The following is a 25,095-nucleotide window of genomic DNA, read 5'->3' as shown; positions in this document are numbered from 1 at the left end:
TTAAACATGTAAGAATGATTGAGTTCATTAAGAATAATGATGTAGAAGGCATAGAATGGGCTTATATAAAAATCAATAATAAAAGAAATTTAAAAACAGATTTAAATTTTAAAAAAATTTTAAAAAAATCTTATCAATTTTTTTCAAAGTTCTTAAAGTTTTCAAAATTATTATTTTGGTAAAAATATGATGTTTAAACTTAGTCTAAGTCAACTAAGGTTTTTCTAATATAAATATGCATTTTGAGAAAATTCTCTTTAAAAGTCATGCCTCTAACCTTTAAATCATTATTTTCTATACTTAATTTGAAACTCTTAAATTATTTCAACTTTGGTTATTGAGTTTGTGGTAGAGAATCATGTCTCCTCGATGTATAGAGGGGTCTATTAAGGAGCATATTAATGTTGTGCCGTAAATATAAGATTAAGTGTAAGTATTGATATGTAAGTATCATGGAGTAGGAATCATTTAAGTAAACCATAAACCTGTGTACCTAATTCTTAGATTTATTAGTGAATTATATTTCTATAGTTTTTATCCTTTGATTTTTGCATTAATAAATTTTCTCCGTGACTTTGAGGATAATTTTCTCCATAAATAATATGTCTGTTTATGTGATTAAAATTCTCAATATATTTTTAATTAATAAAAATGTTCGAAAGATAAAAAATTAAAAACTTTTGAATTGACAAGAGAAAAGATTATCTATTTACCCCTTTAGATAATTTTGTAAAACAATATCATAAACTTTCAATCAAAAAGAATATTTACAAGTCATTTCTATTATATCTTTATACCTTATTCTAAATACCATAAAAAAAAATTTATCCATCTTATAACAATTGAAGAAATTAAACAAAAATCATGTCACTCTCAATTTGATATAACAAAATTTTCACGAAGATAATGTTATTTCAAAATTGGTTTCATATTCTCCCAAAAAGCATGGGGCTCCTTAGGGGCCTTGCTCTTTTATGATATAGCTTGAAAAGAACAACCAACATAAGGGTAGGTAGCATCGGATAGATTCAACCTTTGTTTTTCATCATAGTTTTGGTCAGGTAATAGAAAATTTGATAATATCTCCAATAAGACAAAATAATAATAATAATAATAATAATAGTAGTAGTGAGGGCTTCTAGATAAAGGCCTGTGTGGCAGTCGTGCATCACACCTTATTCAATCTTGTTGAATGCTATGATCGCATTGACCAGAAGAGATTAAGATTACTGGAATCTGGATGAGCTGAGTCATGTATCTAAGAAAATTTAATGGACTCTTGCTTATAATTTTCTTTGCCTTTTTCTTTCAAAACCCACTCTCTTTGTTATTTTCGTTGTTTTTTCTGTGACGTAATTTTATGGGAAGGGATGATTGACTCTAGAAGAAAAAGAGGACTTTTTATCTTAAATTATTATAGTGAAAAAATAATTTCAAATTTATCGTAATTTTTGTCACTTAAAAAAAAGAAAAAGTAAAATTATCCCTTCAAAAAATGATTTTTTTTTAAAAGAAAATTATTAAAAAGACAATTTCTATTTTTAAAAAATTATAAACTACATGAAAAAAAGGTAAAATTATCACTTGAAGACAAGATTTATGAGATATAATTATTATAAATAATATGTATTATAAAATTAATTAATTTTATTTACTAAATTTAATTTATAAAAATACAAATTAGATATTGATTTTAAAAAATATTTTGGTATTTATCTCTATTTTTATCTTTAATAATTTTTTTTTATAAACTCAATTTTCATATAAAATTGATAATAACTTTTTTTAATCCGAAAGTAAAAGAAATAAAAAATAAAAAATAATATAAAACTAAATTAATTTATATTTATAGTTATAATTAATTGAATTAATTTAAAGATAAAATTAGAGATAAACATCGAAATATTTTTTAAATCAATATAATTTATATTTTTATAAATATTATTATTATGAATTATAATTATTTTTATATATTGAATTCAGTAAATAAAATTAATTAATTAATTTTATAATACATGTATTTATAATAATTATGTCTAATAATAATATTATTAAAAAATAAGAAAATGAAAAATGAAAACCGCCTCATCCTTCTTTTTATTTATAAATTTTTACTTTTCTCTTTCCTCTTTGATAAAAACTTTAGTAAATTTGGAATTATTTTTTTCATTACCATACTTTTAAGAATTATTTTTTTAAATTACTGTAATCTTATCAATACTTTTTTCTATTAGCGACTTGTTACATAGGATAATTCTTTCGTCAATAAGAAAACTTCTATGGCATCCTTCTAGTTAATTATTAGGATATGCTTTGCTTTCTTGAGTACTAAAGTCGTTGTTTTTAACTTTTCGGTCACAAAGGGAAGTATCAAAAAATATCATAGAAGGGGTAAATACTGCCAGAAAGGAGGAATAGTCCATTACAAAACAATTTTCATACACTAGAAAATGATGGTTACCATAAAGCATTCTATGTTTTGATTTTACCTATATCCTCTTTTCCATGCGTGTATATAGGTAGATTCGTAAGTGGTTTGTCTCAAGCTTTCTTTGGCTTTCATCAATGGAGAAAAGAAAGAATCCTTGTTGCATAGCTGCTGTTCTCCTTCTGGTAGTGGGTTATGTTTCTGGGGTGTTGGATTCATGGGAAGAAGCAGGTTATGTGTCTGGGGTAGGAGATCCGGGGATGAAAAGAGATGGGCTGAGGTTGGCGATAGAGTCCTGGAATCAGTGTAATGAAGTTGGTGATGAGACTCCTAACATGGGCAGCCCTAGAGCTGCTGATTGCTTCGATGTATATAAATCTGCGCAACTGCTAAATAGTGAGCCTCATCATCCATGCATTCTTCTTGATTTCTCTTTCTATGCTCATTCCTTGTGTTTTTCTTTTCTTGAAGTATTTTGGTTTATTTTGTGGTATTTTTTTGTGAAATTTTCTTCAGAGTGAGTTCATATAAAGTCCTTAGTTTTAATAGAATATCAGGTTATATTATAGACTGTAGTTAATGCATTGATAATATTCCATGCACAAATGCTCTGGATTTAAAGCACTCTAGATGTTATATATATGAGACTGTTGTAGTCCCATGAACACATATTCATATATTCATCCTCTTTTTAACACCTACAGCACAGAAGAAGTGCTCAGTCTGCAATGCCATACCATACTTGTTAGTCCACAGAGTCACAGAGGAAGACAACAAGCTAGGAGTGGGACAACCTTTTCTTGGAGTGCAACCACAGGCTGGTACCAATGCAGACCTTTACGCAGCAAAAAAAGAAATTTATTTGGGTTCTAAATGCCAAGTTGAAGACACCCCAAAACCATGGCAGTTCTGGATGATCATGCTTAAGAGTGGGAACATGGACACTTATGCTGCCAAGTGCCCTAAAAATGGCCATAAAGTAGGACCCTATGGCCCAGATGATCAGTTCCCTTGTTTTGGCGAAGGATGCATGAACCATCCACTGATTTACCACAATTACACCACCCTGAGAGGGTCTACCATGAAGGGAAGATTTTACGGGTCATGGGACTTGGATGCTGATTTGAGTAAAGGAATGGTGGGCAACATCTCTTACCACTCTGTGACTTGGGAGAAGCAACTTGGGGAGGGAAGTTGGGTTTTCCACCATGTCTTGAGAACTTCAACAAAGTATCCATGGCTAATGCTTTACTTGAGATCCGATGCCACCACTGGATTCTCTGGTGGTTACCATTACCCTACGAGAGGCATGTCAAAAATTGTAAGTAAATATTTCCTTCTTTTTTTTTTTTGGAGTTGGTATGTGGGCTTTTACAGAAGTTTTCTGTATCATGCCTTTCTCTTAAAATTTCTTTAAAAGATTGACGCATTTATTGGTGAATATTAATTAAGGGCAATCACCATATCCATTGTGCAGATTCCAGAATCACCATATTTTAAAGTGACGTTCACCTTGAATGTGATTCAAGGTGGTGGCCCAAGCAGCCAATTCTACTTAATGGACATAGGAAGCTGCTGGAAGAACAATGGCCAGCCTTGCGATGGCAATGTAACATCAGATGTAACTCGATACAGTGAAATGATAATAAATCCTAACACAAGTGCATTGTGCCGTCCAGACAACCTAAATGTATGCCCACCCTACCACACATTCCCTAATGGGACGCGGGTCCATCGCAATGACACTGCTCGCTACCCTTACGCAGCCTATTATTTCTATTGCTCTCCTGGGAACGGACAGCACCTTGAAGAGCCTTATCATCTGTGTGACCCATTCAGCAACCCTCAGCCTCAAGAGTTATTGCAAATTCTGCCACACCCCGTTTGGGGTGACTATGGCTACCCTACCAAACAAGGGGAGGGCTGGATTGGAGATTCCAGGACATGGGAACTTGATGTGGGAAGGTTGTCCCAGTCACTTTACTTTTACCAGGTATAGCAATTTTAGTTCGTGAAATTTGATTTTCTTACCTGTGGATAGTAAGACCAGTTATATATATATATATATATATATATATATATATATATATATATATTTATATATATATTTCTTGCAGGATCCAGGGACCCCACCAGCTCGAAGGCTATGGATGTCTGTTGATCTGGGGACTGAAATTTACAAAGATGCTGATCAGATTGCTGAATGGACAGTCAGCGACTTTGACATCTTGGTGCCAGCCAACCCGAAGTGAATGAATGTTTGGATTAAGTCTGAAATTAGCATTTAAGTCAGTAGATTTCTTTTAGCTTGCTATATGTAAGATTATAATTTGGATTCTGTTTTCACGACTGATAGTAACATTTTTTGTGACATGAAAATTATAGTACAAGTTGGTGCCTTCAAGATTTTAAGTCCACAGAAACACCACTAATTTCTAGAATTCAGCAATCCACTTATGAAGTTTCATCAAAACAACAACAAAAACATAACAAAACAAAACAAAATGTGGTGGACAAAGGTAGAGGTGTAGAGTATCGAATTGGTTTCTCCGACATCAAAACGACAATGGCGTCGCCATCAGTCATGCGCCAATCTCCAGCAGCCGTCGCTGGGGGTCATGGTTGGTGGTCGGATGTCCTATGACTCCAATCAGAGCGTTGGGCTGGTAGCTATAGTGGAGATGTTGGAGATTTGGGGATCGAACTGAGCAGAAGGGGATGTAATGTGTATATATATATATATGTTTGGGGGTGATGATGGAACAAACCTGCAGTAAGTCAAAAGAGGAAACAAGAAAAATTCGAATGGAAGTAAAAAGAGATTCATTTGTTTAGAGGCTTGCCAATTGCAATGTCCTAAAAACATCCTAAAAACAGAATTTTGACACCATGTTCTTAATTGCAACAGTAAAAGGTGTTTGTCTTTCAGGATACAATTCTTAACCGATATAAAGAGGGCAATCTCCTATTTATATCCTTGCAAACCAAGTGTTGTGTCCCCTCCAAAGGTTGTGTCTCCTTCATTAGACATGTTCTTTTCATTCACCAATTTTCCAACAATCCCCCACATGAATGAAAGGACTTAGAACATTATTGGAGAGACAGATGAGAATGGATCAGGTAAGGTGGCTTTTGGACTTGAACCTACCTTAGTGAATATCCATCAGATTTGCTCGACGACAAAGTGAACTTAAGTCTTGAACTTGTCCGCCTTAGTAGCAGTCAAGACAATGGATATCACACATAACTCATCTAAACACATTTTGGTTTATACGGTTGTGTTCATTTTGGTCCCGAACAAATCCTAACTTTATGAGAGCTTCAGAGAATGAAGCCTTCACATTCTCATAGAAGCGACCCCACTTCTACCCTCATATAGGTGACATTAGTTAAAAGTATTCTGCTATACTTTTCTTAGTATAAGATACCGATGTCATTAAATGTATAACATACCCTAACCTTCCGTAGACAACACACTTATTTACATATATAGGAATGAGAATAGTGTGTTTTTCTAGCATGATCAACTCTTGCTGGTTGGCCTATTGAACCTAGATCTTGGGATCTCCAGTCAACTAGGTTAGGTTTCCGCCCGAGTCAATCATTTTATAGCCTTTAAACCCATTGCTCTTGTAGTAACTACAACTTGCTCTCTAGACAGTCCCTTGGTAAGTGGATCTGTTATATTATCTTTTAACTTTACAAAGTCTGTAGTGATCACTCCATTCGAGAGCATTCGAGAGCAACTGTTTGATTGTATTATACCTGCATCTTATATGCCTTGATTTACCATTATAAACGGCATTTTTAGCTCTTGCTAATGCTGCTTGGCTATCACAATGAATACATATGGCCATTACAGGCTTTGGCCACATTGGAATGTCTTCCATAAAATTTTGAAGCCATTCAGCTTCCTCTCCTGCCTTATCTAAGGCTAGCTATGAACTTTGATTCCATGGTCGATCATGCTATGCACGTTTGTTTGAAAGACTTCCATGATATTGTTGTTCCACCTAAAGTGAATATATATCCACTTGTTGATTTAGATTCCAAACTATCATAAATCCAATTGACATCACTAAATCCTTCAATAACAAATGGATACCTTATGTAATGCAATCCATACTCAATAGTATGCTTAAGGTATCTTAGTACCCTAACAAGAGCAAACCAATGCTCTTTGGCTGGGTTATTAGTGTATCTTGCTAGTCTATTTACAGAATAGGCAATATTAAGTCTAGTACAATTTGTAATGTACATCAGACTTCCAATCACCCTAGAATACTCTAGTTGTGATACACTATCACCCATATTCTTTTTCAATTTACAGTTTGGATCAAAAGGTGTAGCACATGGTTTGCTATCATAATGACCAAACCTTTTGAGCACACTTTCTACATAATGGGATTGGGTAAGAACATATCCTTCATGATTTTTCTTATCTTTAATACCAAGAATCACATCAATAAGATCTAAGTCTTTCATGTCAATTTTTTATCTTAACATTTTCTTAGTAGAATTTATAATGTTCTTGTTTGTTCCCATTATGAGCATGTCATCTACATATAGACATACTATGACATGTGAGTCATTAGTGCTCTTGACATACACACATTTGTCACACTCATTTATCTTGAAACCATTTGATAACATGGTGTGATCAAATTTTTCATGCCAATGTTTGGGTGCTTGCTTTAACCCATAAAGGGACTTGATAAGTCTACAAACTTTCTTTTCTTGTCCCTTTACCATAAACCCTTCAAGTTGTTTCATATAAATTTCTTCATCTAAATCTCCATTTAGAAAGGTTGTCTTGACATCCATTTGATGAATTTCAAAATTATGGATGGCAGCTATAGCAATTAACATCCTAATGGATGTAATTCTTGTTACAGGAGAGTAAGTGTCAAATAAATCTAAACTCTCATTTTGTTGATATCCTTTAGCTACTAAACGTGTTTTGTACTTGTCAATAGTACCATCAATTCGTAGCTTTCTTTTAAATATCCATTTTCAACCAATTGGTTTATTTCCTAGAGGAAGATTAACCAATTCCCAAGTACGATTTTGCATAATGGAATTTATTACATCATTTACTGCTTCTTGCTAATAAGGAGTTGTGAAACCAAGGTTTGGTTAATCTCAGTTTTGATAATAACAAAATAAGGTTTAAAACTAATGATTATATTTCAAGTGTGATTAGGCAAAATGATTTCCAAAGTGGCAAACACAAAGACAAATCAAGCCAAAAAGAAATCATGAAGAAGAAGATCACCTCAAAGAGAAGTGTTTTTCAAGACCCAAGCTTCAAAAAATCTCTTTGTAAGGTTGTTGGTGCACTAGGATTTTCATGCATTACATTCTTTACTTATGCACCAAAATCATTCAAGAGTTATTTTGTTTTAAAAATTTTAAAAATTGGATGATTTCATGTTTTCAACTAAAACCTTGTGTTAAATGTCTTTCCAACTTGTTTAAAAGGTTTTAAGTTGAAAAAACTAGTTTTTTTTAACCAAAAACGGCTCAACCGGTTGAACCGGATGAGGTTTGGGTCGACCCCCAACTCAACCGGTCAAGGGTATAAACAATAACCGGTCAACCCCCAACTCAATCGGTCAAGGGTATGAACAATAACTGGTTAACCCCCCAGCTCAACCGGTCGAGGGTGCAAAAAAAACTTTCTCTTTCTTCCAAAACGGTTGTTCAACAGTTGAGGTCCAATCGAGGTCCAACGGTCACTTGTCAAGCATTAAATGCTAACGGCTAGTCAATCGGTCGAACCCCCAACAGCTAGTTTGGTTTTTTTTCTTCTATAAAAATGCTTCAATCTTCATTGTTTCATAAGCTTAACCTTCCCAAACCTTTCTTGAATATATTTGAGCCTTGAAAGAGTGTTTTTTAGTGCACCATTGTTTTAAAACTTGTATATCCTTAGTGCACATTTCAATCCTAGTTTTCTTGTATCATTTGAGTTTAAAGTTTTTATACTAGGATTTTATGAGATCATTTATTTGTAAATCTTTGAAAGGAAGTTTCTCAAGTGTGGGGTATCACTTGAGGGGTTGTTCAAGAATGAGATATCTCTTGAGAAGTGTAAAGGGTGCTTGGAGCCAAAAGTCCGAGATGATGAATTGGAACCATAATCCAATTGTATTGCTTGAAGGCTTAGTTTGGAAGCCTTGAATTAGTGGAACCTCAAGCTTGGGATTGAAGCTAGATGAGAGTGGATGTAGGTCGGGTTGCGTCGAACCACTATAAAATCTTGTGTTTGCATTCTCTCTTCCCTACTCTTTTAATTTATATGCAATTGTCTTTATATTGTTTATTATATACTTGCATATAATTATTTCTTACATTCACATAGTTTAAATTTGCAAAAAAAATACCATCACCCTATTCACACCCTCTCTATGGTGATTACCATAAGTTGGATTATCCTAATTTTTCTAACAAGGGCTTCTAGTGTTGACATATTTGAGGTTCTGCTTCTGTCAAGAAGGTGATAAAATTAGGTCCAAAAGACATGCTAGTTCTAGTTCTTTTTCTTCTCCTAGGATCAACATCATCCATTTGTTCATGTTGAGTTCTAGGCAAGCTATCATCAATTTTCCTTTTGATGATTTCATTGTGTCTTTCTTCGAAAGGAAATTTCTTTTCAAAGAATTCAACATCTATAGATTCCATAATGATATTATTATTAATATTAGGAACTTTAGATTTTATCACTAGAAATCGATATGTTGAACTATTTGAAGCATATCCAATGAAGACACAATCAATTGTCTTTGGCCCAAGTTTTGTCCGTTTAGGTAACAGAACTTGCACCTTTGCAAAACACCCCACACTTTCAGCTTTTTATAGGAAGGTAGTTTTCCTTTCCACAAATCATAAGGAGACTTTGATGTTTTCTTATGAGGTATTCTATTTAAAATGGTATTAGCTGTAGCAATGCTTCTCCCCACATGTAGTGCGGTAACCCCGAACTATTTAACATAGAATTAACCATGTCCTTAAGTGTTCGGTTCTTTCTTTAGCAATACCGTTTTGTTTTGGTGTATATGGTGTTATAGTTTGATGCACTATACCATGCAATGCACAAAATTCAGAGAGAGTTGGAGACTCATACTCTCGTCCTCTATAGGACCGTAGCATTTTCAAAGTCTTATTCTTCTTATTTTCAACCTCATTCTTATATGTCTTAAAGACATCAATGGTTTCATATTTGCTATGTAACAAATAAACATAGCAAAATCTACTATAGTTATCAATAAAAGTTATAAAATATTTTCTGCCACTTCTAGTTGGAGTCATTTTCAAATCACAAATATCACTATGAACTAATTCAAGTAGTTCACTAGATCTTTCAATTGATTTAAATGACTTTCTTGCAAACTTTGATTCAACACATATTTCACACTTATGTGTTTTATTAATATCAAATTTAGGTAATAAACCTAAGTTTGCCATCTTATACATGGAACGATAATTAGCATGTCCCAACCGAGAATGCCATAATTCACAAGACTCAACAATGTAAGCAGAAGACATAAAGCTTTTATTGATAGTTGAAGCAATTACATTGTCATTGAATATATTGAGTTTGAACAAGCCCTCACTCATGTATCCCTTTTCCACAAAGGTTCCACCCTTAGTCAACACAAGTTTGTCACTCTCAAATACAAGTTTAAATCCCTTCTTATTAAGAAGAGAAGCAGATACAAGGTTCTTCCTAATTTCAGGTACAAAAAGGACATCCATCAAGGTGGGTTTCTTCCCTAAAGTGAGATTCAGAACCACATCACCCTTGCCTTCCACCATAGATGAAGAAACATTTCCCATGTAGAGTTTTTCTCCACTTTCAATCTTCTGGAAATTCAAAAAGGAATTTCTATCACCGCAAATGTGTCTAGTGGCTCTAGAATCAATCCACCAATCTTTAGAGTCCATCACAACATTTGACTCTAGGATTACAGCAACAAAATTTTCAGATTCTGCCATGTTTGCTTGACTGGCTTTTCCTTTTATTTTAGGTTTTTTCTCATCATTTTTGTGTCAGCAATCCTTGGCATAATGGTCGGATTTTCCACAAACCTAACAAGCCCCTTTGATCTTCTTATTATCAGGCTTGTTGTTGGGAAGTTTCTTCCTCTTTCCATTGTTGAAGGGAAGTTTCCTCTTCTTGGAGCACTCTCCTTCCATAATATGGGCCTTGGCTTCCATGAATGACTTGCCAACAGATTTGTCATTCTTTCTGTTGTCTTCTTCAATCCTAAGCCTTACTATCAAATCCTCCATCGACAATTCTTTGCGTTTATGGTTCAGATAATTCTTAAAGTCCTTCCATGAAGGAGACAACTTTTCAATGAAGGAAGCAACTTGAAATGCTTCATTGATCATCATTCCCTCAACATGGATTTTATTGATGAGGATTTGAAGTTCTTCAACTTGATTAATAATAGTAATAGAATCAATCATTTTGAAATCTAAAAATTTACCAACAATGAATTTCTTTGTTCCAGCATCTTTAGTCTTGTACTTCTTCTCAAGTGCCTCCCACAAACCTCTTGTTGTAGTGAATGAAGAGTAGACATTGTAGAGTGAGTCAATCAGGCCATTGAGAATGTAGTTTCTGCATAAGAAGTTCGAATGCTTCCAAGCCTCTATAGCATTGAATGTCTTCTTTGTTGGTTGTTCTGGTGCTTTAGGGCATTCCTCCTTCAGAACATGAACAAGGTTGAGGGTGGCGAGATAAAAGAGTATCTTTTGTTGCCACCTTTTAAAGTCATCTCTATTGAATTTCTTTGGTTTTTCATGGTGTGTTCCTGCCTTAATAGGAACATGAACTTCAATGTTTGGTAAGGTAGAGTTTGACTTGAATGTTTGTTCCATGATCACTAAACAAAATTCTGTCTTTAGATTGTTGGGGTGATGATGGAACAAACCTGCAGTAATTCAAAAGAGGAAACAAGAAAAATTCGAATGGAAGTAAAAATATATTCGTTTGTTTAGAGGCTTGCAAATTGCAATGTCCTAAAGACAGAATTTTGGCACCCTATTCTTGATTGCAACAGTAAAAGGTGTCTATCTTTCAGGATACAACTCTTAACCAATATAAAGAGGGCAATCTCCTATTTATCCTTGCAAACTAAGTGTTGTGTCCCCTCCAAAGGTTGTGTCTCCTTCATTAGACATGTTCTTTTCATTCACCAATTTTCCAACAATATATATATATGTAAGAGTGTTGTGCCTGAGACACCACAACCATCTTCTTGTAGGAGAATTAATGTTATTGATGAAGAAATCAGTTCTAAAACTGAAATGGATGAACTAATTAAGATGTTTAAGGAATCTCAAAACCAAAAATTTCAAGAATTTTTCATACCCAAGAAACCCTTAAAGCTAACCATTTTTACCCTAGGTCAACCTTTCTTAATATGCAATATGAAGAAAGAAATCAATATACTCAAACCTCTAATACCAACGGTATCATTTATAAATGGAATATAGATGGTATGACTATATATATATATACATAAATCCATTGAACTGTCCATCATCGATTTGAGTGATTCAAGATTGATCCAACCTTTAACCAACTCAATTGAGCAAACTATATCGATTAGGCCATCCGTTGATGGTTGAACTAGTCAGTCCACTCTGATTTTTAAGTCTGAGATTTTTATTGACACCTATTTTAATGTTGGTACCTATCAAAATCCTAAATTTTGACCAAATTTTAAGTAATTTTCATGCTTTTTCAAACCTTGCTTCCTACATAATTATTTCCATAAAGTGAAGTTCTCCGATAAAATATCACTAGGTGAAATTGAACATTTTTGTTATGTTAGTATTCCAATTAGTCTTAGTTCATTACTGTAATTTTGGGTCAAAATGTTTAAAAAAAATATCAAATTCAGGTTATCTTTGAAATTATTGTTTATTTTTAACCCTTCATCGTCACATAAGCCTCATGTTTGTTATTCTTTTTTCATATTATTTCGACCAAATTTTCACTCTCCTCTTAATTCAATCCTAACCTTAAAGTTTCACACCATAACAAAACTTTCAAATTAAGCCTTTAAGATTTATACTTGGATTCACAAACTCCAATAAGCCTTGCAATTTTCCTCAAAAAATGTTCCACTCTTAACACAAAAACTTTGAGTGATAACTCAAATGTGATTTTCCCGACTAATGCCTCACATTTAATAATCTCTCAAAATATACAAAAAGGAAAAAAAAATCCTAATTACAATTTGGCTCTCATAATCATGAAGGAAACCAAGATTGATAAGATGCACTACATGATATGCAAGTTGAAGAATAAAAACATTTTTAAATATTTTGACATCTCACAATAAATGATATCTAATACTAAGTAATTGAAAACTCATAGTGTGAATTAAGAGACCTTCATATAAAGAATAGAAGCAAACCAGTCATTAGAGACAACTACACGTTATTTCAATCGACAGATTAACCAGCGATTAGAGATTTAATACAATTACAATTGATCTTTACAAGCTTAGAAGCTCTATCCATCGACTATACAATTGAGATAGGAAAGTCATCACAGCCGACTGCCATTGAAATCAACTTTATTGATTAGGCGTTCAATTTTTTTTATCTCCTAATCAATAAAAACCGAATCAAACAGACGTTCTAAAAATTTTTAACACTTAGAAATTAACAAGAAATATCTCTGGTAACAAATATCAACTACCAAGCCGATTTGATAGCCTAAAACATGTCTAATTTTCTTTTGATAAATAGTAAGTGGGTTTCGTTATTAGAAAGTCTAAAAATAGAAAAAGAAATGGAGACCTTTGGAAAGCCGTCTAGGATTTTCAAGAACCACCCCTGTCAATTTCATTCAAAACTACTCTCTAGTCCCAACGCGTAGACCATGTAGTGAATGTCGGCTAATCGGATTTATACGAGTAATCCAACTCGTTTTCTTCTTTTCTTACACCCATCAAAAGAAGTTGATTAAAATCAAATGGCCGCCCGATGAATTATTATGTTGACTAATGGTGGCAGCACCTTTGTCTGGTAGTCATGCCTACTGGGGGTGGATCAAGTCTTTTGTTGTACATGGAAAGTAGTTTCTGTTGTTCATGGATTCGTTTGGATAGCTCCGTAAATGAAAATGACCCTAGTGATGCCATTTCTGATTTCTCCGTGTCTAACTTTCGCAATTCTACAGTACATGCGTGTAAAGATATTCACTTTGATGGCTATTCAACACGCAGTGAGAAAACAAATTCCAGGAAAATCCGTGACGGAAGCTACTTCCAGGAAAATTCCTTGCAAGGTATGTTATTTTATTAAGGTTGGGAAGAGAATAAGGAGACATTGAGGAGATGTATCAAGACCATTTCCGGAAATGGTGTCTTTAGGCCGAGTGAAAGTGAGGCTCATCAAGAGGTGGCCATATGGTACGGCCAGGTGAGTTGGGGTTGGGGATTGGGGGTTGCTTTAGCATCGGATCCTTTCTTGGTTTCTTCCCTCAACCAAGCTGGTCTCCTTTGTTAATTAATATTATCCCAGGTCTAAATGATTAAGAGAACGCAATAGGGCAATAGAAAGAAAGTACCTCATGGAAATGATGCTGTCTTCAGTCTTTTAATGGAGCTCTGGGTCAACATGGGAACCAGCATGAACAGGGTTGGACACAACTGGCTCTGCATATTCAGGTGGGGGTTAGCATATCTTCTGACCTCTGCGTGTTCAATATTGAAAGCATGATGAAAAAGCTCAGGGGCGGTTCATTGGCATCGTGAAAATGAAGTGATTGCTAAAAAAATTTCAGCCCTACACATAAATATGGCATCTTAGAGAAATATTTTTGTCCTGACAGGCTAAAGTTGGAGCCATCATTGAGTTTGAAACTTGAGAGCAACCTTGTGTTGGATATAGTGGAATGTCTACAACTAAAGTCTTCAATTCCATCAGTTACTTGTGTACAATGTAATGCCCTCAATGACCAGACGCCAGAACAAACAAACTGACACATACCCTTTTTTTTTTTTTTCTTCCAGTTTTATTCCTTTTTTTAACTTTTCTGCAAAAAATCAACGAACAGAACTACTACTCCAATGGAAGAAAAGAAAAGAGAGGACAAAGAGATGAGATAAGATAAGGTATTAAATATCAGAATGGGCAATGTCTTCACCTCTTACTATTTTCATTATTAGACATTATAGTTCCAGCTGAAAGATTTCCACTACAAACAAGGACTACGACCAGCAGAACTCTAATCCCAAGTTTCCAACAGACATACCCCTAATTATTTCCCCCAGTAAATGGCCTGTTTGGCAATCCACTTTGGGAGTCTTACATTGGATGCAATCCACTATAATATCTGGCAAATGGTGCAAGCCATGACCCACTAGGCCACCACCACTTGACAGCTACCAAACTCTCAATTTCAAGAAGATTCTGCTTTTAGTGGATTTTTACCCAGAACATAAGATTCCAAGGCTACCCTAACATCACAAATGCACTATATGTGATTTAACAGAAAGGACTGCATCAACTTTATCGATACAAAATGGCTGACATGTGTTGAGGTCCAGACTCCCAGCATCATATATTAATATGATCACTTGTTTGATCTCCCTAAATCTCTCCTTAATGGAATATCTTTTGTGCCTACCCTTTTTCCAAGCATACCTTTCCGTGTAACCTTAGGCACCAGAGACTAGTCAAAACTTAAGAAAACAGTTTGCTCTGGAAATCCCAAAAGCTGTATTGCATACCCAAGTGGGTTTGACCATTTGCCCCACAAGCGTGGCAACCAGCCATTTAGCCGGATAAGACATTTTTCAGACCCTAGTAAAATAGGACTGCTCCATGCTCCCTGTATCACATGTTGACTTTCATAATTCTAAGGCACACTATCACATATTCAAGAGATGACATACATTCTAAAGGAACAAGAAGAAAATTGCAAGAAAAGGGATTAAATGGTTACAAGAAAAGAAAAAGGAACACTGCTAAAATTTGAACAACACTTTGTTGGGTAAGCGGACTCGCAATTCCAGCAACGTGTATCAATCACAAACACAAACAGGGATTAAATGTAAAGCGTTGTGTAGTACAAGTAGAGTACAACATACAAATTACTGAACAGATTTGTGGTTCTTCATAAGGAACACCTACTAACCAGTATGATGGCATCCGAGGTGTAATATGATGATGTTCAAGGTGTTCACGGCACCTTCAACATTATCATATTGCACTTTGAAACATCAATTGATAGAGTAGGACAAGTTACAAGATTTGTATTACAATACTAATAGACCTAATAGACCTATTCAAACTCTGCATATTCCTTAATTAAAACAACACCTAAAAGCAGCTTTTCCACATTATACTATTACCAACTTGACCATTTTTAGAGAATTCCTCATTCTGATTTGTCAAGTAATTGGGCATTACAAAATATAGCAGAAAATGAAACTAAATGATAAACACATTCATCAATCTTTCTAAAACATCAAATATGGTATTCCTATAACTTTCTTTTCCCACCTCCTCTTAACATTTCAATGAAAGAATTTGTGAACATTACCAACAAAAATGGTGCATAAATAACCAGGGAACACAGTAACACAAGGCAGATGTTAACACTACAAAACAGGCACTGAAATGGGCATTTGCATGGAAACCTCACTAGAAAAGCTTGCATCGGTATTTGCAGATGAGTTTCTGGCAAATGCATACCCTACACCAAGTCCACCAAAATGCAAGGCTGCATTCTCACACCTCTGGAAAACTCTGGCAAGGGATGCAGCCTTTCTCCTAGCGCGCTTTGTACCTGTAAACAACAGAGTCTGAAGCAAACCAGCCAGCGCTGGAGCCTTAAGGACCCTTTCTGTTGCAGCTGTCCCGCCACTTCTGCACAGTTCAAGCAATGCTGCAACTGCATTCTCTTTCCCCCTTGGAGTCCCACACCGCATCATTCCTAATAACCCAGCCACTGCCATTTCCTCCCTCCCTACTGCTTCAGCCCCAATTGGCCGCCTAACAATCAAGGCCAATGCTCCCGCTGCTTCCTCTGCAACCCCCTCAGTTCCCAAGGCCGCTACTAATGCAGTTACAGCCCCTGACGCTACCATTCTGGCACAATTATCTGTGTGGGTTGATAGATTAAATAGAGCCGTTACAGCATCTTTCCTTCCTCTTGGGGTTCCCTCTCTCAACAGCCCTGCCAGGGCTTCAACTGCCCCACCCTCGTCCGCTATTCTCTTCTTATAATCATGAACAGCAGAAAGGCTGAACAATGTCGCAGCTGCATTTTCCCTTGCTTCCGTTGTGTGCCCAAATATCAGAACTTCAACAATCAAACCTAAACACCCATCCTCATCCATAATTCGGCTTTTGTTCTTGTCATATATTGATAGGTTAAGCATTGCCGTTACAGAATTCTCTTGTGCGACAGAATTTGGAGATGAGAGTAGCTTGAGAAGATGGGGGATTGCCCCAGCTTCTGCTATATACGCACGGTTTTCCTTCCCTGTTTTTGCTAATAAACGTATCTCACGGGCAGCTACAGTCTTTGCACCCTGTGAACCACTTGCAAGCTGTTGGACGAGAAGCGCTGCTGTGGCTTTGTTGGCTTCAATAGCAGCTTTGGTTGGCAAAGCTGCTGCAAAAGTTTCTACAACACTATCTGGGCTGTCTGGTGGATCCAAGGTGATTCCATAAGCAGTGCACCATTGTGTGATCAAATTCCTGAGAGCTCGATTGGGAACAAGGCGAGGGTGAGCAAGCATCTGCCCTGTCTTTGGGCAACTACAATGCCCTTCTTCCATCCACCTTGATATTGAAGTTCGATCATATGTCTGTCCTGTTGAAATTATTACTGGGTCTCGCATCACATCCAAAGATATGGGGCAACAAAAGTCCTTGGGGACTGTTATGAAGGTATCCCCAATTTCTTGAGTAATCAACCCTTTCCTCGGCTTCTTAATCCCAAAACTCATTTCTACCTCGCTCTCCTCAAATCCAAATAGCAAGAATCTGCAATATCGAGTAAGCGCAACGAACCCATTAAGCACAGCAACATTCGGCTCAACATCTCCCTCGTGACTATAAATCTGCTCCTCCAAAAACTCAATTTCAGCCCTACAACTCTTCGCATCCCGAATCCCTAATCTATCCACAAAAAACAACCGCAGCTCCACTGGATCAGGAATCCGCCCACTCCCAAAGTCATCAAGAAAAGAATACAACCTCAGCCTCAACCCCTCATCATTCTTATCAAGAAACAACTTCGCCCTCCTCACCTGTTTCTGCAAAAGCTCAAGCTGCTCCCTTATATCTTCAGTCAATTCAAGTTCCTCCATCGGAAATACATCCAACAGCGTCGAAATTTCCTGATTAAGATCATGAAAATGCCCCGAAATCGACTGGTTCTGCAACAGAAGCCACAATTTACTTGATTGCAAGCAATAATCGAGAAGTATCTTCGACCGATACAGAAGCAGGTAAAGCTCCTTGAAGCAAAGCACCGCCGCCGAAGGCAGACTCAAATTGCAATCCCTCAGGAACTCTAACAGCACCAGAAAGACCTCAATTTTCCGAATCAAGGACCTCGAATTCTTGCGCTGAAACGGCCAAGGCCTATCGGAAAACGCAAATATAAGCTCCATGGAGATGGTGGCCAGTGTCCGTACAAGAGCCACCTCGTTTAGATCCACCGGCGCCAAGAAAGCCTCCAAAGACGGCGATCTCCGCCGCCGCAGAGACGATACTATCGCAGCGGAGGCCATGGAATTCGAACGTTATCTAGGGTTACTAAAAAAAACACTGCGAAATATTTCCCCTCAATTTACCTGCAAACAAATTTTGAAGATGCACAAATCTCTTGGAAAATCAAGACCTCTGCAGCACCAAAATCTCTCTCTCTCTCTAATAAACAAACCCAGAAACAAAAAACAAAACAATAAAAACAAAAACAAGGAAAACAGTGCAACTCTCTTACACTTATTGTTTATTTTTGTGTGTGATTCTACTACTTGTCTGAATCTCGTTTCTCAGACTCTGAAGATTTGGTCATCAAATTGTGAGGGTTTATAAAACCATGGAAATTGGATTCAAAGCATTGCCGAATCCGCGTTTTTAGAAAAAGAGAAGAGCATAGAAAATACACTTTGGTGTGTGGATTGGGGCTTCTCTCGGAGTTTTCAACGACTTTGACGAAACATTTGATTATTAATATTTTATTTTCTTTCTTTTTTTTCCCTCTCTCTCAGTGTTTCTTCGTCTGTCAGAGTTTCAGGTCAGGGTCCGCCACCAAAACGAACAGACTTTTGGGGGTTTATTACGAAATATGCCATGGGATGATGTCAGTGCTTGGGATCTTTGCTGTAAATTTTCACCCTCTTTGCATTAGATTTGTTTCCCTTTTCCCTTCGAATAAAGTAAAGGCGATTGGATTTATTTCAATGGAGTTGACCAAAACGGCCCGATGCTCCCACGCGACTCTGCCTCGCGTGTCCCACACTTGGACGTTTTGGTGCCTTGGACCTTGGACCTTGGGTTAGCCTGGCGCTGGGGACAATCCTCGTACAAGGACTCCAAGTGCCACCACCAAAGCATGATTTGAAATTGGAAGATTTGGATGGAGGATGATTGCACCCTTTTGATCAGGGTGTCGATCCGCTATAGCCTATACCTAGGTGGGATAGGAGAATTGATGCCCATCAATTTTATAATTAGTCCTTAATATTTTAGGTTATTCATCTCGATTATTGCACTCACGTCCTCAATCTTTTGTCTTTTTACGTTATACATCGATTTCATGTACGCCTACGATATCCTTTTCACACCAAATGCATAACTGTGCCACAAATGATGCACATTTTTTCATAAGTCAATTGAAACAAACTTGTTGAAAGGTTTGAATAATTCTAAAATTAAAATCAAAATAGAAAATTTTAATTTTAAAAACACTTATTTTTACAAAAATACTAAAAATTATTTTTTAAAACTTATAAATGATTTTTAAAAACAAGTATCTTGCAATATTCTCAAATGAACCCTAAATATTCCGAGGCATTCCACACCAATTTTGAGGGTTTAAACACACCCATAACTTACAAATGACTTGCTTTTTTGAGTCATCATTTCTTGAACTAGCGATATTACTAGGAAGTTAAGTAAGGATTTTGATAAGCGAAAATATGGTTAAGCAAGCAGGGTGGGCAGGTCAAATCACCTTCCATTAATGTCTACATCAATGCGTTGGATTTGACCATTCTTCGTTTACCTAATGAAGTGGACACATATAGCCTTGAAAGTGTCAACCACTTAAGAGGGAGATATGTGTGATCGTGATCATGCCCTCAAAAAACTCATGTGGACATGGCAAAATACATAACCCCCCTCTACCAATCACATTATTGATTTTTGCATGTCATCATCGACACATGGAAATTTGCTTTAGGTTCACATCTTAGCATCAAACTAGACACTACTTTACGTCCATTTTATTCAAATTTACAATTTCAAAAAACAAAAAACAAAACCTTCATGATTTAATTATTTTATCTAAAAACCAATTTATTATTTATCAAATCTAATTAATTTATAATATCTCACATCAAATAAATAAAAAAGTTTCTAACAAATATAAATTTGTCTTAACCTTATAAACACGTTTTAAAGTCGTAAAAAACCCTTTAAACCTAAAACATACAATATTTATACAGTTAAGTGTGAATCGTTATAAATGATATCAAAATCAATTCTCGACCTCAACATGAGAGTTTGTTTAGCACCAAGATCATAATTATGTTAAACATAATGAAAATATGAAAAGTATTTATGATGTCTCATATGGTGGAGAAAATTTATAACTTTATAAGTATGAAGTTCTTATAACCTTGTAAATGTATTTTAAAATCGTAAAAATCTCGTTAAATCAAAAAATCATTAAGAGTTATAGTAAGATCTAACTATCTTTGATTTTACATGCCCATGATACGAGTTATAGTAGGATGGTAACAATCTTTGATTTCACACACGCATTGACCCAATATCAACCTTAATTTGGAACCGCAAATAGTGCCATATATAGAGGCATGTGCGTAAGTATGAACATGGCCATAGTCCGGGGAGTTTCAGTTGTAACTCTATATTTGTTATTTTTTTAATTTATTGCCCCTTTAATTGGGTTTTTATTCCCTAATCTTGAATTCCAAAGTTGGCTGCGGACCACACGTAGAAGCTCACAGATTGACAAAGTATAGACCATGGTATGGATGTAACCAAAGAAAAAATGATGTTTCATACCTCAAGTCCAACCACCCAACCAATTAGACCAGTGCCCACCTTACATAGTTGGACTTTCATACATCTCAAACTCTGTAACCGACTAACTCACCTTTCCCTCTTTTATATATATATATATATATATATATATATATATATATATATATATATATAAATTCGGAGCTGGACTTGGGTAGGAGCTCTCATTTTTTGTCACTATTGATTTCAAAATTATTATTTAAAAATAAATAAATACAAAATATTTTCAAATTTTTTTAAAAAAATGATGTGTTTTTTAACAACATTTTTTAATTATTTTTAAGATTAATTTAAAAAATAATTATGCAAATGAGATTAGAAATGAAAATTATTTCTAAATAATATTTAGGATCAGAGAAAAAAAAATTGTGACCGTTCCAAAAGATAATTTTAAATCATTTCAATCTTTTTAAAATTTTATTAATAAATATGTCCTATTTAAAAAAATATAAAAAGGATTAACAGTTTCGCCTTTTGTGGACCCCGCATCACTGCTGTACTACGTGTCGATCCAGGCTAGGTCCAGTACAGCCTCATCCGTCATTTCCTGGCCGTTGCCTGTAGTAGCACGTTGCGGGCACACGGCGTATCCGGCCCGATACGGTTACGCCACGTAGAAAACGATCAACTGTATGACGTGTACATGAAGAAAAGTCAAATAAAAAGCCGGACAACGTTTAGAAGGAAAGTGGTAGGAAAGAGAAGCAAGGAAGAAGGGTTTGGTATTATTATTAATTGGCAAAGGTAATAATGATACCGTGGACTACTCGTGAATCCTCGATTTTTTTCGCTGACGTGGCTTTCTCCACTTTCAGGCTTTGTCTGAGGATCATGCTACCACGTAAGCAATAGTGTACGGGTAGTGCCGACGATTATTCCAGACTACTCTATAAGGACACGTGTCCCATGACTTAGGTTATTAAACAAATGTTGTATGACAATTTTAATCTTTAAAATTATTAATAGAAGTTTAATTTTGACATGTTATTGGCATATAAATAACTTGTTTGAGATTGATTTTGAGAAAATTGGAAAAAAATTTAATATTTGATTTTTTTTCTTTTGTAAAATTAAATGTATTGTAAGTTTTAGAAAGTAATTTTTTAATAAGCTTCGTGTTTCTTCCAAAATTACTTTTTTGGTATATAACATATTATAAAAATATTTTTAAATTTACATTTAAATACTAATTGATCATTAAGTATATATATTAATAATTAATTCATTGATATATATACATATAATCAACTATTAATTTATATTTCTTTGGACACATAATAATTTTTAAAATATTATTTTTTTATGCATTTAGAGTTGGAACTACAAGATTTTAGTATTTAAGTGAGGTTATTAATTATTAATATTATTTTCAATTCATTTACTTGTTTTTTTAAAGAGATTTTAGATTTTTTTTTAAAAAAGATTTTTAGATAGATGTGTTTAATCATTCTCTAAAGAAATTATTTTAAAAAAAATAAATTTAAGTCCTTAAAAATAATTTTTATATGTTAAATTCATTTATGGATGTAATTGATGTATTTACACTTAAAACAGTTAAAATATTTTTTAAAGGCACCCTAATTTTTATTTTTAAGAACAAAAAATTATTTTATATATTCTAAGGACTTGTGTGGTAACTATTTTGAAAATAGTTCTAAAAAATAGTTTTTAAAAATTATTATTTGATGTTTTATAAAACAAAAATTTGTTTGAGAATCTAAAATATTTTTAATATGTTTTTAAATATTTTTAAATATATTTTAAAATTAATTTTTATATCAATTTTATTTTTAATTATTCTATGTGTTTATATAATTATTTTCAAAAAAAAACTCTCAAAAAACAAGCAAAAACAATATAAAACAACTAAAACATATTACCTGAAAATATTATGTTTTCTATTCTTAAAAACAAAAAACAAAAAACTGATTACCAATTTTTTTTTTCCTTATTTTAAAGAACAAAAAACTGTTTGTGAAAACAGTTGTTAAACAAACCTTTTCTTAATTTTTCTAGTAAACTGATTTTGAAAACAATTTGCAAACATGGTCTAACTTTTCTCTTGATTTATCTCCTATTTTCTATTAATCAACCACTCATTTTAGATGTTAAAATCTCGTGATTTATATTAAAAATTAGATATCCTTTCCTGAATTAAAATTTTGATATGTTAATATTTAATGATTCATACTAAAAATTCGGTACAATATCAAAGAGGCACCACACAATTTTCCAACATTATGACATAACTCCTAAAATAGTTTAAGTTAGTCTACCCACAACAACGACTTGCAATGAGCATAATATTCTTTTAGTATAAGTTTTTTTTTTAAAAATGCACATTATTGGATTCAAGTCAAAAGGACATATAATAACGGAATGACACAGATCTATCCATGAAAAAATATTTTTAATTTTAAAAAAAAAAAATGTAATTAGAAAAACATGAGCATGAGAAGAAGAGGGCGATAAAAACTAATGCATGGTTTGAATCTTTAAACCGACCCTAATCTCTGTGTGTGCTTAAGATATGGTCCAAATCTCAACATGAAGCCATGTGTCGACAAATCTAATGGTCCAAGTCAAGATGTGCGACCCCATCACCCAATTGGCTATGGCCGTCTCTCCCTAAAACATTTTGACACATTATTCTAAAATTTCTTCAACCGTGAAATGTAAGTCTCAATCATTTATTTAACGCAGAACCTGACAATTCCACCATATTATAATACTAGACATTTCCATGGTCCGAAATAGAAGCCATCTAGAGAATTTTTTCCATTTGAATTTTCCGGTCTCTGCAGGTTACGGTTCACCTACTTGGTTGACTCTGAATCAACAAAAATTATTAATGGTAATTTAATTGTGACACCGATTCACGAGCAATGCATGTGCCAAGTACTAACCATACGAGAAAAGAAAAAAGATGATGGTGATGGTTGAGGAGAAACTAGCCAACAGGAGACTGAAATGGGTATTTAGAAAAATCTGGAGCCAGTGCTTTGCAGACTCTGGAGAGGCCACAGATTGGTTTTGACCGCTCAAAGGCCTCACATGTTGAAGAAAGAGGAAAGGTCAATTGTCATTTTCTCTCCATATAGGCCTCAAATTTTCTTCCTTCTTGAGTTTGGGGTGATCAATCACCAGATTGGTCTCAGTTGGGGGATGGGTTCGTCTAGTTTTAAGAGCAAGTGGCAACGGAAGATTTTAGAATTAGTAAACTGTCACCAGAGATTGATGAAAATTAGAACAAAAAAAAAACACATTTTGATACCCCAGAAGTGAAGAAAAGATAAGAAGACTAAAAATGTCAATTTCTACCATTTCTTTTTCTTTCATGATCCTTCCTCTTACAGATTATAAAGACCACATGTGATCACAAAATGGGCGGAGCGGAATGAGGGACAAAGCTTAAAAAGAGGCCTCACATAACAGCTTGGATGAAAGAGATAAAAGGGGAAAAGAAATGAAAGAGTAAGGTCCACTTGTTCTCACATTATATTCTCAAACAGCTGTGGAAGAGGATTATTGCACAATCACGAAATGTGGCATGTGGTGGGGCGAAGACTCGAAAGCAGTCTCTCCCCACCACACCTTCCTTTGTCTTTCAATAATCCCTCACATTTCTAAAAAAGCATTTAAGATTTGGCCTTCTCATGGAAGGACTCCATGAACCAAGAAAAAGGCTTCTAGTCTTTTGTGCAAGGTAGAAAAAGCTTCACCTCCCACCCATCGCTTTACAGATTCTAAACGGCCGACCACGGAGCATCTTAACCGTATTCTCGACTAATTAGAGTTGGTCAGTCTTACTTTTTGACGACCAAAAAACCAAGTCAGCATATTTTGTATGAATAGGACTGCAATTTCTAGGAGTTCATACAAGGAACTTTGACGGTGGTTATTGGAATTCGGCTGAAGTAAAGGAGGGGCTAACAAGGAACCCTATGATTGATTTTGGAACCAAGTCACTACAACAAACCTCCCAAGTTCATATTGTTAAAAACCCAGCAGACGCGATAACTAAAAACCAATAAGAATGGAACCAAAATTCACATTGACGCCTAATTCTTGATCCTTTTATCTAATTACGAGTTTTGAGTCCAGTAGATTAGAGACTGGGAGTTTGTTTGGAAGGGGAAGAAGAAGGGTTTCTACTGATTACAAGTGTGTTTGATATCATGCAATCAGTCCGTAGACAATTTGTTTGGACATCACTGCTTAAGATATTGCCTTGAAAAGCAGTCATCACCACTTAAACTTTCATGTTAGAAAGGTCCATCTGAGGGGCACCTGCAAGGGAATTGTTTCCTAGATATTGCATGGGACAATCTGTTCTCCAAGAGTTC

At 34.9% G+C, this 25,095-nt stretch overlaps 3 protein-coding genes across 3 annotated transcripts; 1 reads left to right on the top strand and 2 right to left on the bottom strand.

Moving 5' to 3' along the window:
- Positions 1–2,475: 2,475 nt before the first annotated feature.
- On the top strand, positions 2,476–4,817 carry LOC100265127 (uncharacterized). The gene is made up of 4 exons (XM_010657246.3): positions 2,476–2,824; positions 3,133–3,749; positions 3,906–4,421; positions 4,546–4,817. The coding sequence occupies exons 1-4, from the start codon at positions 2,566–2,568 to the stop codon at positions 4,678–4,680; spliced, it is 1,527 nt and encodes a 508-aa protein (XP_010655548.1). The 5' UTR covers positions 2,476–2,565; the 3' UTR covers positions 4,681–4,817.
- Positions 4,818–10,519: 5,702 nt separating this feature from the next.
- LOC104880544 (uncharacterized) lies at positions 10,520–11,317 on the bottom strand. Its single transcript, XM_010657491.1, has one exon. The coding sequence runs from the start codon at positions 11,315–11,317 to the stop codon at positions 10,520–10,522; it is 798 nt and encodes a 265-aa protein (XP_010655793.1).
- Positions 11,318–15,918: 4,601 nt separating this feature from the next.
- LOC100253280 (U-box domain-containing protein 17) lies at positions 15,919–18,679 on the bottom strand. Its single transcript, XM_019222704.2, has one exon. It carries the CDS (start codon positions 18,205–18,207, stop codon positions 16,063–16,065), a length of 2,145 nt encoding a protein of 714 aa, XP_019078249.1. The 5' UTR covers positions 18,208–18,679; the 3' UTR covers positions 15,919–16,062.
- Between the last annotated feature and the right edge of the window lie 6,416 nt (positions 18,680–25,095).

This window comes from Vitis vinifera, chromosome 10 (assembly GCF_030704535.1).
Source record: "Vitis vinifera cultivar Pinot Noir 40024 chromosome 10, ASM3070453v1".
NCBI classification, from domain to species: domain Eukaryota; kingdom Viridiplantae; phylum Streptophyta; class Magnoliopsida; order Vitales; family Vitaceae; genus Vitis; species Vitis vinifera.
This window is presented reverse-complemented; position numbering and strand designations above follow the sequence as displayed.

Coding starts and splice junctions, on each gene's coding strand:
- LOC100253280 (XM_019222704.2), bottom strand. CDS start 18,207: ATGGCCTCCGCTGCGATAGTATCGTCTCTGCGGCGGCGGAGATCGCCG.
- LOC100265127 (XM_010657246.3), top strand. CDS start 2,566: ATGGAGAAAAGAAAGAATCCTTGTTGCATAGCTGCTGTTCTCCTTCTG. Junction 2,825..3,132: donor ATCTGCGCAACTGCTAAATA/GTGAGCCTCATC, acceptor TAACACCTACAG/CACAGAAGAAGTGCTCAGTC. Junction 3,750..3,905: donor CGAGAGGCATGTCAAAAATT/GTAAGTAAATAT, acceptor TCCATTGTGCAG/ATTCCAGAATCACCATATTT.
- LOC104880544 (XM_010657491.1), bottom strand. CDS start 11,317: ATGGAACAAACATTCAAGTCAAACTCTACCTTACCAAACATTGAAGTT.